Consider the following 14289-nt stretch of genomic DNA (forward strand, 5'->3'; position numbering starts at 1 on the left):
TGGTGCATTTACTTCAAGAAGCGAAGGGTAACATTGATTTTTCTTGTTTTTAGTCTCGGGACAAAAAGCCTCATCCAGAAATTGTCGCGATCAGACTGCAGAGTTGTATGACACAGGTTGGCATGGTGTATGCAGGGGAGGAGTCCCACTGAGAGAAGGTCATGGAAGAGGAGGCCAGCTCGGACTCGCTGGCCACAAGCGAGGAATACGAGCTGGTCTGCCCAGAAGCACCTCGGCTGAGTATAGCTGGCAATGGCAGCCAGGATCAACTGCAGAGTCACTTGGGAGAGCTGCTAGCTGAAGGGTCTTCTCTGCAAAAGGTGAGTGGGGGGCACACTCCTTCCTACAAGCAATACAGTAGAATGTTGTGAGACAACAAAGGGCCAGCAATACTTGTCCCATTTATCATAAGTTTGGTTTACTGTGGAAGCATAGCCGAAGTACACGGCATGGGAAGACAGCAAACACAGTGTCTATGGCAAACGGGGATGAAAAAGTGCTACATTTTGTGTGTGTGTGTGTGTGTGTGTGTGTGTGTGTGTGTGTGTGTGTGTGTGTGTGTGTGTGTGTGTGTGTGTGTGTGTGTGTGTGTGTGTGTGTGTGTGTGTGTGTGTGTGTGTGCGCGCGCGCGTGCACGTGCGCGTGTGTGCGTGTGGTAGTGTGTGCGCACCTGTGTGCACACGTGCACACAGTAGTCCCCTGTTAAGACGAACTTTAAAGGACTGTAAAGACATGTTTGTCTTATCAGATGTTCACCTTAAAGGGCTCCTTGCCAGGCCACATAGCAAATTGTTACATGCCCTGTAGGGAGCATTCTACTGAAATAATTTTTTAATTGGTTCATTATTAGCAGAGAGAGAAATATTTGAAGTGTCATGAACCATTGATTTCAGGAGGTGAGCTTCACTACCAACATCAACACTCTCGCTACTTGCCCCATCTAGCCTCCGCAAGCAAAATTTCTTCCCTGTGTTCTCCCATACCGGAGCCGGAGGGTAGCATCACATACACGTCATGGTCCTTGCCTTTCTTTTTTTTTTTTTTTTTTTTTTCATGCATCCTTGCAGTGCGGCGTACTTCCAGTAATGCTCTTGTGCGCAAGCCCGCGAGTGGTTGCGTTTCTTTCATTTTGCTCTGTGTATGATCTTGCTAGCTGTGCATGAGAACACCTGTGTTGTTATCTGGCTGCTTCTGCGAAATGGATCCCTCAGTGCGCATATGCTTGGAGAGGCTAGCCCGGCTCGTGGATCCTTACTGCGATATACCACATCGTTGTGCCACTGGAACCGCTGTCAGACTAGCTGTATGATGAGTCAGTGCCAAATGAACATCGAGGTAGGTGCGAGCAGATGAAAGAGCATAATTGTGCACAGGAACAGTGGAAGGAAATGACATAGTTTCATTCTCTGTGCACGCAACTGCATGACGTGTGAACAAGCACACAAAATGTAAGTACATCTCTATTGCTACAGTACGAAGTAAAACAATGACACGAAGACATTAGGTTTGTATGTTTTATTATTTCTCTAAAATTTAGTTCATCTATTGAAGCAACAGATAAAATAAATAACTGATGTTGCCTTGAATAATTCTCGAAGTCTCGTGTCACTGTGAGTGATGTCTTAGCACTTCCATTTACATATGCACACTTCTGCGACTGATGTCGACTCTCCAGCTGGGACCACAGCACCCATGATGAGAAGGATGCATGCTGTTTGGTTTGAAATTTCAGCTCTTTTCCGGACACACAGCTCTGTTATATTTTGCAGACACGCACTGTGCTTGGCAGCTCAAAATGGCCAGATCTAGTGAGGGGCCCTTAATTGATGCACATAACACATCTGCTACACCTCATGTGTCCACATATACATGGCACAAAATAATAAATGAGACTGCATTAAAACAAAAATGAAGATGCCAAAAAGAGGCGCTTATTGGACTTGCATCACATGGAGTACAGCTTTATGAAGTCATACTTAACTCTTTCCTTACCACACCAATAGAGCGGGGGTAATATATGTCCCATATGTGCTGCATGAAAATTTAAAACTGCCAGCCCTCCTACGGACTTGCTGCCATCTAGTTTGTCTATGAACTAAACTTTCGTTTCCTGAATAGTTTTTTTTCTCCTGAGTGGCAGCAAGTTACAGTGGTTACGGCATATCCTTTAATCATTAAGGTAGCAGACACTTCGGTCACTGGACCTTCGTGAAAATGACTTTGTTCATGCAATTCTGTTGCATATTCAAGTGATTAGCAGTGACTTTGAGGATGAATGGAGTCATCACATTTTAGTTAAGACAATGGTGGAGGCCTTCATAACCACTAAGCAGGTTTCACTAGGCAGAAAGCATTTTTTTGTAGCTCATGTTCCTTATGACCTAGTAGAACATTATAGGCAGTTGATGTGAAAACAATTTGCATATTTCAGATCTTTTTCCCTTGTTTCTACTTTTTTATGTTATCAACACAACAATGCAAATGTTTTATCCACTGTTCAATAAATTTTGTGCTTCACAAGTAATATTACATAATGATATTATTCCCTAGCATATTTTAAAAGTACGATCATTAAAAAGTACAGTTAATTTAGCCTTCAATTGATGTATAGCATGACATTATAACCATGATAATATTAATAAAAAATCATTACTAAAGCTTTGAAAGGTGGCCAATTTTCCCATGGTAAGGAAAGAGTTAAGCCACTGAGTAATTGTTGCTTGCTGGGGCTATGCAAATCTGTGCACTGTCACAAACGCTGTCATTTCACCTAGCTTGCTCAAAAATGAATGCCCTTATGTTGTTAAAGAAAATGCATCGTAGTATTCAGGGCATTATTAGCTGCATCATGTGTGAAGCGGAGTCTTGTGGCTCCTGGGCAGTACCCTCACCCAATCACCAGCCTGCAAAGGCGCATTGAGGACCTCCTCAATTATTGTTTCTCTGGTGTAAATTCTGCAGGTTTCTGCATCATCATTAATGTCGGCATAGCTGTTTAGGTCCACAGAAATATAATTTGCTTTTCGTGTAGCTATCAGAGTCGTGTCCCCCCTCTGCCTATGCGGGCCTCTTGCTGACTCTAGTAGCAGGCTTAAGTAGAGGCTGCAGAAGTTTGGCTTAACTGAATTAGTAGTTCATGTTAAGCCATGCTTTTTACATTGCTTTTCTGGGAAAGCAACTAAATGTTCACACATTGTTTTTCATATAAAAGAATTCAACTGAAACAGAGTCTACTATATTTTTTTCTACTGCCATTTTAATTGCAGGCACAGCTAATTAATATAGGATATAGTGCCCCCCCCCATTTTTAAAAATTATATTTGTGCTTCGTTTCTCTCTAGGATTCAGCCCATAGCAGTGACGAAAAGGGTGGAGACGGTGAAATGAAGACCCCATTTGAGAGTTCTCCAGAAGAAGCCATGCCAGAGCCCAAGCCGAGGTCGTCATCCCTAGAGTCTGGTACTGTATCCTTAATGTGCTTTTCTGCATGTGTTGAACCTCATATGGAATTATGCCTTCACTGTTAAACTTTCACTAATTTTAGTTAAAACACAATGGGAGCTATGTAAATGCAGCTTGCACAAATGCTTTATGCTTCTTGGAGATTGTGTGGCACACAGGAAGTTACAGTTAAAAGGGTATATAAAATCAACTTTGCATTTCTTGCATTCAAATCTATCTTTATATATTGAAAACTTGAAGGCACTGGTATCCTAAGCCAAGTTCATTTTGTTTGCCAGAAGGGTAGACATTTGGGCCAGTTGGTACATTGTTAAATAGTGAAAATTGTGTGAAAACACATTAGACTGAAAAAGTAGAACAGGACACACAAGCACTAATTTAAACGAAAGGTTTAATGGAAGAAGGGTGTAGGATTGGGCTTGTTGGTGAAACATGCTTTTAAGTTTGAATAACAGAACAAGGACAGCAGAGGGTACAGAAGAGAGAACAGAGTGCTGTCATTGAAAAGGGCCTGTTGTACGAAAAATGTGATTAAGAAGGGTGTAGGATTGGGCTTGTTGGGTAACCATGCTTTTAGGTTTGAATAACAGTGCAAGTACAGCAGAGGGGACAGAGGAGAGAACAGAGAGCTGGCTTCTTTCCTCTGTCCCCTCTGCTGTCCTTGCGCTGTTATTCAAACTTAAAAGTTTTCATGGACGACCTCCACCCAGGTGGGCTGTGGCATTTATGCGAAGCCAGCCAAAATCGCTCTCAATGCTATCATACATAGGGTTAAAACATCACACAGTGCTTAAAATTATGTAAAATAGAACAAAGAAAAGAAAGAAAGGAAGCCTCAAACATGCAAGAAAAACAATTTGCAGAAAAACTGTTGCATTGCTCACACACCTATCTGCAGCTAAAAAATTGGAGGACGCTTAAGCTTCGCCTTCAAGAGTGGAACGCGACAGCGTTCCTGTCGACCCGCCAAGGGGTGTAAGACAATGGGCTACGGCGCAGCGACTACGCGCCCCGCATCGGACGTGGTGAGCGTCGAGCAACGCAGCATTCGGCGCGACAACGGAATGTGCGCCTGAGCAAGCGACGCACGCCTGAGCCTTAGAAACAGCTCGTATCTAAGGCAACACCGCGTTCACTAGAGGCGCTTTTGTACTGCTTTGAAGCATCGAACTCGTGGCTCAGTGGTAACGTCTCCGTCTCTCACTCCGGAGACCCTGGTTCGATTCCCACCCAGCCCATCTTGGAAGTTGCTTTTTATTTATGAAGTGCCTGCCGTGATTTATCGCTCACGGCAAACGCCGCGGACGCCGACACCGACGCCGATCACACCGGCTTTTCTGCGACACGAGCTCCTTAACGCTATCGCGTTAAAACAACTTGTTTCTGTCAAAGAAACAGCAGGCACGCGGCAAGTGACAACCTAAGTGTCTCCACAGCCTCAGGAACCTCCTGTTGCACCTCTTCTTTAGCCTGCTGAAGAATGCCCGTGTCTCTAAATTCAGGATGGCTGCCCAAGCATTGCAATGAGCTGGCAAATGAGTCCTGCCAGCAAACAAAAGTGATGCTGCATGCTCCCTTAGCCTGTTATCAAGACAGCAACCTGTCTGACCAATGTGCTCCTAGCCGCATGTCAGTGGAATTCTGTAAACCAAACCAGGGGCACACAGCATGAATCACGTTATATGCCTAGCTGTGCATTGTGGTTCCTTGCGTTCGGTTCTGCTAACTCTACTGCACAAACTGAACAGATTTCGGGGTGCAGAAAACACCACCTGTACACCGTATTTGCTTGTCATCATCTTTAGATTGTAGGATACATGGTGCGCATAGAGCAGATCCTCCAGCTTGTCCCCCCTAAAACATTTTGAATATTTGGTAGACACCTCAGTCTGAGGTGCCTCCTTCTTGAACTCCTTCAGTAGGGTCTCAGCAGACGTAACTGTACATGAGAGAGCATGCGAACACTGCTACCGCTGTGGTTGTGTGTGGGGAAGCCTCGGTATTTTAGCTTTCTAAACTTCCACAACCATTGCTTTATTTTCGTGTAACTACATTGAACATTCAACTTGCATAAATAACTGCCTGAGCACGTCTCCTGCCATGAAATGAACTATTTTAGAAGTACTGAATGTTGGGTGTGTTGGTAATCCATGATATAGCAAGGAAGATGCACGCTGGAGCCAACTAAGGAATGCTCTTTATTCCAGAGCATGCACTTATATAGATTTTGCCGAGACGCTGGCGGCATTTCCGAGACGCTAGCGGCGCTTCTGAGATGCTGCTAGTGCGATGACACTACACTCTTCCTCCCCCTTTTTCTTTAATTATAACCCCAACGCTCGGGCTGCCGACGCTCTCTTGTGCTTCTCCGGAGAGGGATGGGCCTGGGTGATTCTGCGTTGTCCACGCCTGGTTGGCTGAGGTCGGTGGATTGGGACGGAGTCGCTTCAGGTGTATGGCAAGCAGGGCCCTTTTCTTGTGGCGTTGCTGGCTCCTGCTGTCTGTCTTTGACAGGTGGAGCCGATGCAGGCGAGTCAGATTCCATTGGAGGGAGTATCTGCTGAGTTCTTGGGAATGGCACAGGAAGAGGAATCACGGGATGCTCAGGGACAGGAAACGTTGCCTCTACCAGATGGTCTGCGTTAACGAACTGCTCTTGGTTTTGTATGTTCACAACATAAGCTACATGACTGATTCGTCTCACAGTGATACCAATAATCTATGCCGGTTCACCTGGTCTAGTTCCCTTCACCTGCACCGTGTCACCTTCTTTAAACTTGTGCCAGTGGGTAGCAGGCTGCTAGACGTGCCGTCGCTCGTCTTTCTCCAAACGATTGTGAAGCTCGGGGTGCAGCATGGTTAGCCGTGTTTTTGGACTCCATGATAGGAACAGTTCGGCCGGGTTTTTTCCGGTTGCTGCACATGGGGTGTCTGTAGTGGAAAAGGAACTGGTCGACCCGATGTTAAATAGATTTAAAAACTCCCGCTCTCTCTTCATCCTTCAACTGTTTTTCCAGGTTCCTTTTCACGGTCTGAACAAGGCATTCAGCAGCTCCATTAGACGCCGGATAATAAGATGGTGTCGTCTTGTGGCAGATTCCGTTTGATGAGAGGAAAACTGCGAACTCCGACGACACGAACTGTGGGCTGTTGTCAGTGACAACCTCTTCCGGCTGGCCAAAAGCTGCGAAAATAGTTCATAGTTTTTCCACCTTTTTGGCTGCAGTTGTGACAGACATTCAGATGACCTCTACCCATCTCGAGTAAGTGTCCACAAGAACAAGGAACTAATGAAGTTTGCAGTATGCGAAGTCAAGGTGAATTCTCTGCCACCGTCGTGTTGGCCAATGTCACGAACTGATAGGTGGGCATGATGCAGCGTTTTGAGTTAATTGGCAACTTGTGCATTCCCTCACTATTTTTTCGATGTCCTCAGTTTGCTTAGGCCACCAGACATGACTTCGCGCAAGCATTTTCATGCGACTCTCTCCCTGGTGCCCCTCGTGCAAGAGTTTCAGTACCAAGCAATTCAACAGATTTGGTGTGAGTACCCGGTTGCGCCATGTGATACAGTAATTTTCAGCAGATAGCTCATAAAGCCTAGCAAAGTACAACATGAGCACTTGTTCGGTTACTTTTGAAGGCCATCCGTGCCGCATGTACAGCAGTACTTTCGACAAGACTCGGTCGCGGCTGATTTCTTTGCGAATCTCAGCAGCCGATACTGGCAGCTCGTCAGTCACCGAAAAGAATTGGACGTAGTCGCTGACTTCATTCATGTTTTTCAGTGGAATGTGTGACAATGGGGCATCTGCATTCGCCACTGCGTTGCCTTTACAGTATTGCCACATGTAGTGATAGGCTGCATGCAAAAGCATCTATCTTTGTATGCAGGCTGCTGCTGAGGTAGATATTGGTTTATCATGTCCGAGCAACCCTTTCAGAGGCAGATGGTCAGAGAAAATCCTAAATTCACGGCCGAAAATGTACTTGTGAAAGCGTTTTATCCCAAAAACTACAGCCAATGCCTCATTTTCGAGGTGTGAATAACCCATTTCTGCTTTGCTCATGGTGCTTGAAGCATATGCTGTCGGTTTTTCCTGGCCGTTCACAACATGAAAAAGAACCGCTTCTACTCCATAGGGAGATGCATCTGTCACTAATAGTGGTTTGGAGGGATCGTTGAAGGTCAAAATGTTGTCACTTGTCAGCCATTGCTTGCTTTCTTGGAAGCAGTGTTCTTCCTTATCTGACCAATGCAAGCTTTGATCTTTCTTCAGTAGGTTGTACAGGGAAATCAGCTTAGCAGACATGTTCGAATTGAAGTTGGCATAAAAAGTAAGCATGCCGAGGTAGGCTTTTAGTTCCATCTGGTTTGTGGGTGCTGGAGCGCTTTTGACAGCATTGACCTTCTCTGTGTAAGGGCGTACGCCCAAATTTTCAATAACATGGCGTAAATACTTCATAGAGGGTTGTAAAAACTTGCATTTGTCTTGCTTTACTCTAAGTCCGTGGAGCTCAAAACCTTGCGAGCACAGCCTCAACCCGATTCTGGAATTCCTCGATAGATGCTCCGGCCATGAGGACATCATCCAGGTAGCACACAACTCCTTCCAGTCCCTTCAGCATCTCGTCCATAACAGTCTGAAAAATAACCGGGGCACTTGAAATACTGTACGGCATGCACAGACACTTGAACAAGCCAAGATGGGTGTTAATAGTAAGCAACTTCTGCGAATCCTCATGCACTGGTAGCTGCTGATATGCCATGGGTAAATCAAGCACTGTAAAGACTTTTCCACCAACCAGTACTGCAAAAATATCCTCTACAAGTGGTAATGGGTAGTGTTCAGTCTTTATGAAAGGATTTAACGTGACTTTATAGTCTCCGCATAGTCTCACCTTGTGCTCAGGCTTTGGGACGACTACAAGTGGTGTGGCCCAGTCACTCTGCATGACTGGCTGCAAGATCCCTCTGTCCTTGAGTGCGAGCAATTCCTGTTCAACTACATCTTTCAGTGCATAGGGAACAGGACGAGCTTTGCAGAAGACTGGACAAGCCTCTTCTTTCAAAACTATTTTTGCTTCATAGCCCTTTGTCAAACCAACTTGCGGACTGAACACGTCAGGGGACTTCTGCAGCAGGAGTTTTACTTTTTGCTCTGCTACCACGTTGAAAACGTGATTCCAGTTCAATTTGAGCTGCACAAGGCAGTCACACCCTAGTAGGCATGGTTGAGTTCCAGGAATGACAATTACTGGCAAAGTTTCCTTTTGACCTTCATACTCAACATTTACATGTGTCTCTCCTGTCGTCTCGAGCGGTATGCCACCGTAACTTTTCAATTTGAGAAGGTACTTTGTCAGACCTGGCTTCCGAAGCAGTTGAGCGTAGATCTGCTCGTTGATAATAGATACGGCTACACCAGTATCTATATGCATGCTCACAGGTTGACCCGCGATTTTCACTTCTACTAGATAGGGCCTCTGAATTTGCTTGTTTAAATAAATTTGAAAAAGGTGCAAGTGGTCCGGCTCGGTCTGTACCTCGAGCGTATTAACCGCTTTGCCATTTATCTTTATGCAAACCTTCGCTAAACAGCCTACTTTCTTGCACCAGTGACATCATGCCTTACAATATTTGCAATCACTTGCGTCATGCTTGTTTCTGCATCTGTAGCAATTTCCACTAAGACTAAATCTTGTGGTGGGCTTACCCTAGGTTTTTGTTGTGGACAGCCTTTCTTGCTGACAGCCTGGATGGCTTCATCCGTTTGCGGATTTCCATTGGACGGTCGGAAGCTCTTCGACTCTCTTTTGGCAAGTTCTGCTACTTTCGCCAAGTTGCACGCTGTTTCGAAGTTGAGCTCTTTCCTCTTGAGCAACGTTGCTTGAATGCTTGGGTTTCGGAACCCCACAACAAAGCGATCATGTATCGTGTCATCCAGAAAAGTCCCGAATGTGCACTTGGCAGCCATGTGTCTTAGTTCAATGGCAAACGCTAAGACGGACTCCATTTCGAGCTGGTGCCAGCAACTGAACTTGAACCTCTCAGCTATTGCTTGGCTACCAAGCGCGTAGTGCTCCTTCAAGACTTTGACCACGTCCTCGAACGACTTGTCCTCCAGTGTAGCAGGCAACAGCAGGTCCTTGAGGGTCTTGTACGGGCGTCTTCCGAGGGCAGTGATGAAAGTGGATTTCTTCAAGCTGCCGTCTTCAATTTGCATGACTTTCCAGTTATGGTCGAAGCGCTCTACATACGAGTTGAAGTCTTCATCACTGCCTTCGACGTAGGAATCGAATTCCAAAAACATCGACACGTTCAGTCACTGTGCCCGCCCCGCTTCACTCGGTGCCAATGGTAGCCAGACAGGCGCTGCTCACAGATGCGATCCCATGCTCGTCGCCAAATGATATAACAAGGCAGACACACACTGTAGTCAACGAAGGAATGCTCCTTCTTCCAGAGTGCGCGCTTATATAGCTTTTGCCGAGACGCTGGCGGCGTTTCCGAGACGCTAGCGGCGCTTCTGAGACACTGCTGGTGCGATGACATTACAATCCATACTCAAGGAAGAATGGTGCATATAAACATGGACGAGATAGTTCGATAGTCTGCACTCGTCTATGTTTTTCTATCTTGTCCCTGTATTCTTCCTTGAAAAATGAATGCCCAGGGGAAGAAAATAGCCATGATAACATGCAGCTTGCGGCGGTCTCAGTAAAAAAAAAAAAAAAAACAAAAAAAAAACTAGGATTTTATGGGCCAAAATCACGATACGCTTATGAGGCATGCCATTGTTGGGAACTGCACATTAATTTTGACCACTTGGGGTTCTTCAGCGCACACATAAATCTAAATACATGGGTGCTATTGCATTTCACCCCCATCAAAATGCGGCCGCCGTGCATCTCAACACTTCAATAGGCTTTTTAATATTTACCTGAAGTTAAACATCACACATTTTCAACGAAGTGCCAGTGTTGCCACTTGTAAACTTCAGCAAACATCTGGGCTGTTGCACCCCTACTCACCCATAAGTAAGTGTCATCTCTCGGTTGCGCATAGCGCCAGATTGTTCACCAAGCACAGCTGTTCATTTTCTGTTAAACTGTGAGCAGTATCTTATCAGGAGGTCAAAACAATGAAACCGTTACTGCATGGGTGGCTTCCACAGAATTACTTGGTTTAATGATAAAGAAAAGGAAACTGAATTGCCCTGGTGCACTTCAGATTTCTCGGCAAAGTAATGCCCTTTCTGAACGAGATTTAGATAGGATAAATGTAAGACAAATCTCACAAACATCTTCAGTGGGGCTTTTAGCATAGGATTAAGGCAACCGGCAAGGGTTAGGAGCTGCACTGTTGAAACTGTGTTGTAATCAGGCAATTGTCGTAGCAAGCAGTCGTTTAGAAGCATCAGTAACCTCAGCACTTACTCACGCTGCTTGTGCTTTCAATGCAGAAACGAGACTAGGTGTTTTGGTTCTTAATGTGCAACTATTTACAAGAGGCTAAAATATTCTAATCATGGGCCCTGATATTCTGATCATGGACGAAAATTTAAAAAGAAAAGTGAACAGTTTTATAATTCAGTGAAAAAAATATAATAAAAGGTGTTGGTGTGAAAACAACATACAAACACGATCATTTATTTATTATGTAAAATAACTGACATACAGGCAGCACAAAGAGGCATCCGGTCACGAATGGTCCACCATTCACAATGCAGGAAGTTTGTTAAAAGTATGGCACTGATACAAGAAACATAAAGAACATCAAAACATGGGATTACTGGGGAGCTGGAACAAAACAACAAAGTCATCCACATATCTAAAAACTGCTTTTGCTTGGTCCTCTGTCATAACATTCGAGAGCTTGTGGTCAAATTTTAGAAGAATGGTCTCTCCTAAAACTGAGGCCACCAAGAACCGCCACAAATCCCCCTGTTTTGGTTATGTAATTTTCTCTTAGCAACTGCAGTTGAACACAGATAGTATGTTAGAAGTTCCAAGAAGCCATCCATGGAAATTTCACAGTTGTTCTGAAACCGTATAGGTCCTATGCCCTTTATCACGTCTCACGCAGCAACCAGAAGTTCTGCAGGCAGTACTGAGCACAACAGTTCTTCGATATCCACAGAGAAGTCAAATTTCACACCCGATAATCCTTTCCTAAGGCAGTACACCTTGCTATTTAGAACTCTAGTAACTTGATTTTTCTGTGAGGATAGTGTTCCGGTATATTCATCCTGAAATTTGTTGCTCAGCTTGGCGAATTTTGCTTTCTGATAGGAGAATGTCAGTGTAGAAAGGCGCACTCCGTAGGGATGCATCTCGTCACGCAGTAGTTTCTTCTTCTTTTGTTTTTCAAGCAGGGTCAGCAATAGCTCAGCTCTGCTGTCAGACTTTCATACATTGCTTGACATGTTGCGTGACAAGCTTCTTGCTTTCAAGCTTATGCTCATTTAAATTGTTTAATATTAGTTTTGCATTTTAAAACAATAACTTTCTTTACCACTTGTCCCACATTGCAATGAGTTGCACTTTGCCCCACTTTGCAAGAATGGGCTGGGGTGTGTTTGGCAGGCATTCTCAGATCATGAACAGCAGGTTGCCATTATCCCTTAAGAGAAAAGTGTATAATAGCTGTGTCTTACCAGTACTCACCTACGGGGCAGAAACCTGGAGGCTTACGAAAAGGGTTCTACTTAAATTGAGGACGACGCAACGAGCTATGGAAAGAAGAATGATGGGTGTAACGTTAAGGGATAAGAAAAGAGCAGATTGGGTGAGGGAACAAACGCAAGTTAATGACATCTTAGTTGAAATTAAAAAAAAGAAATGGGCATGGGCAGGACATGTAATGAGGAGGGAAGATAACCGATGGTCATTAAGGGTTACGGACTGGATTCCAAGGGAAGGGAAGCGTAGCAGGGGGTGGCAGAAAGTTAGGTGGGCGGATGAGATTAAGAAGTTTGCAGGGATGACATGGCCACAATTAGTACATGACCGGGGTCGTTGGAGAAATATAGGAGAGGCCTTTGCCCTGCAGTGGGCGTAACCAGGCTGATGATGATGATGATGATGATGATGATGATGCAATGAGTTTCCTGCCTCTATGCAATGCCCTTAGATGCCCAAAGGTGACCATAGGCCCCATAGATGGTGCCATAATTCTTAACACAAAGCATTCTTTATATTTTATTGACCGCAAATAAGACGGGGACAGAGGGAGAGAACACATAAACAGCACGTGCGGTCAATATGATATACAGTAAATACCAACTAGGCCAAAGTGAAGTTCTTCGAAAGCATTCTTTGCCTCTTCCAACCATTTTGCACGTGTGGTCTGTCTGGTGTGGTCTGGGGCCTCTTCAATAATAAAAAAAGAAAACATGTCTGGTGGTGGGATTGGAACCAGGGTCACCCAGCTCAGCAGGCATATACCCTACTGCATAGTTTTTACCTCTTCAATTTAAATTCCTGCTGTCCCATATGGGTAGTTTGTAGCATGGGGCGCAAAAGTGTTGAAACTTTTCTCGGTAAAGTGCTACAAGCAATACAGTAATGTGCAGTATGTTTCGGTGGGCAGCACACATGCAATATATGTTTACAGTGTGCTAAACTCAAAATAATATAAGTTACAGAAGAACCATTTTTCTTTTTCCTAAAACATGTCATGAGGTAACTAACATCTGTATCACTATTGTTCGCCAAAGCCACCATTGGTCTCAGAAAAAGATTTTTTTTAGGTATAATTGTAGTTTTGTGTTAACCGCAGTGCTGTACAAAGGAACTGTGCCATTTTTTTTCTTTCTTTTTTTTTTCTTCTTTTTATAACTGTGACTTCGTCTTATTTTCACAACCTCGTCTGCTTCTTGCAAGTTTAGTTGATTGGTTGATTAAAATGTTGCAACATAGTTTCAAACACATACTTGCCAAGTCTTCCTAATTAGCTATACAATGGTTTTCAATCATATTGTTTGGTAGTATAGCTGTGGAAAGCAGCTCTTAGAAATCAGACTTTCTGATTCTTGATTCTCGTGCACCAAGACTGCCACCACACAATGACGTCACACAATACCAATCTACGCCAGCATGCGTTGCACTGACAGTCTTGGAGGCCATGCCTAATACTGCACTTCTCTAAAGCTCTCCGTAAATGGCAATGCTGGCGCTGAAGTATCTGGTTTAGTGGCTTCCACCCTTGTGTGTTCACTACCACACTGAGTCTGGCAGCATCGTGGCTTAAGAGTCTTGATGGCATTATACTTTCTTACCTGCTCCATTATTTATGATGATTGCAATGATATATTATCATTTTTCTGATTTTAGTACACAGAACAATAAGTTACTCAAATGACTAGTGTCTTTATTTTTCTTCCTTCCTTATTAAGATTGCCTAGACTCTCCTCACTGCTTGTCAAATTTCTCCCTAGGTCTCAAGTCTGGAACTTGGCAGATATGCAAATGTTGCTAGATCTAAATGTGCCAGACAGAATTGCATTGAGCTACACTCCATTTTTCTCTCTTTATTCATGTCTATTTTGTTCCATGGCAAAGTCTGGTGTCATGCACTGGAGAACTTGTTTCATCTGGTAGTCAGCAGGCTGGTAAAAATAAAAAAGAAATACTGCAAATTGCATTTGTTCTTGCTTGTGTGCACCTTGGCATGAACTATCGTTGTACCAGGCTCTGAGAGAGGTAGACCAGTGGTCAGAAAAGATTAATTTATGTATAGTCACACAGAATATTAGCATTATTATAAGGATGCACTACTGCACTGTGCATGTTCACAAGAGAGGCTAATCTACCAATGCAGTG

General features: G+C 44.2%; 1 protein-coding gene across 5 annotated transcripts in view; it reads left to right on the plus strand.

The window, feature by feature from the left end:
- GAPcenA (GTPase activating protein and centrosome-associated) overlaps positions 1-14289 on the plus strand; it is a 126626-nt gene that overhangs the window by 7699 nt on the left and 104638 nt on the right. For all 5 annotated transcript variants that reach the window (XM_075698087.1, XM_075698114.1, XM_075698109.1 and 2 more), the window contains exons 2-3: positions 136-320; positions 3342-3459. In XM_075698087.1, the coding sequence (XP_075554202.1) occupies positions 162-320; positions 3342-3459 (277 nt within the window). In that variant the 5' untranslated portion in view covers positions 136-161. The remainder of the gene's footprint in view (positions 1-135; positions 321-3341; positions 3460-14289) is intronic.

The sequence above is a fragment of the Dermacentor variabilis genome, chromosome 1 (assembly GCF_050947875.1).
Source record: "Dermacentor variabilis isolate Ectoservices chromosome 1, ASM5094787v1, whole genome shotgun sequence".
NCBI classification, from domain to species: domain Eukaryota; kingdom Metazoa; phylum Arthropoda; class Arachnida; order Ixodida; family Ixodidae; genus Dermacentor; species Dermacentor variabilis.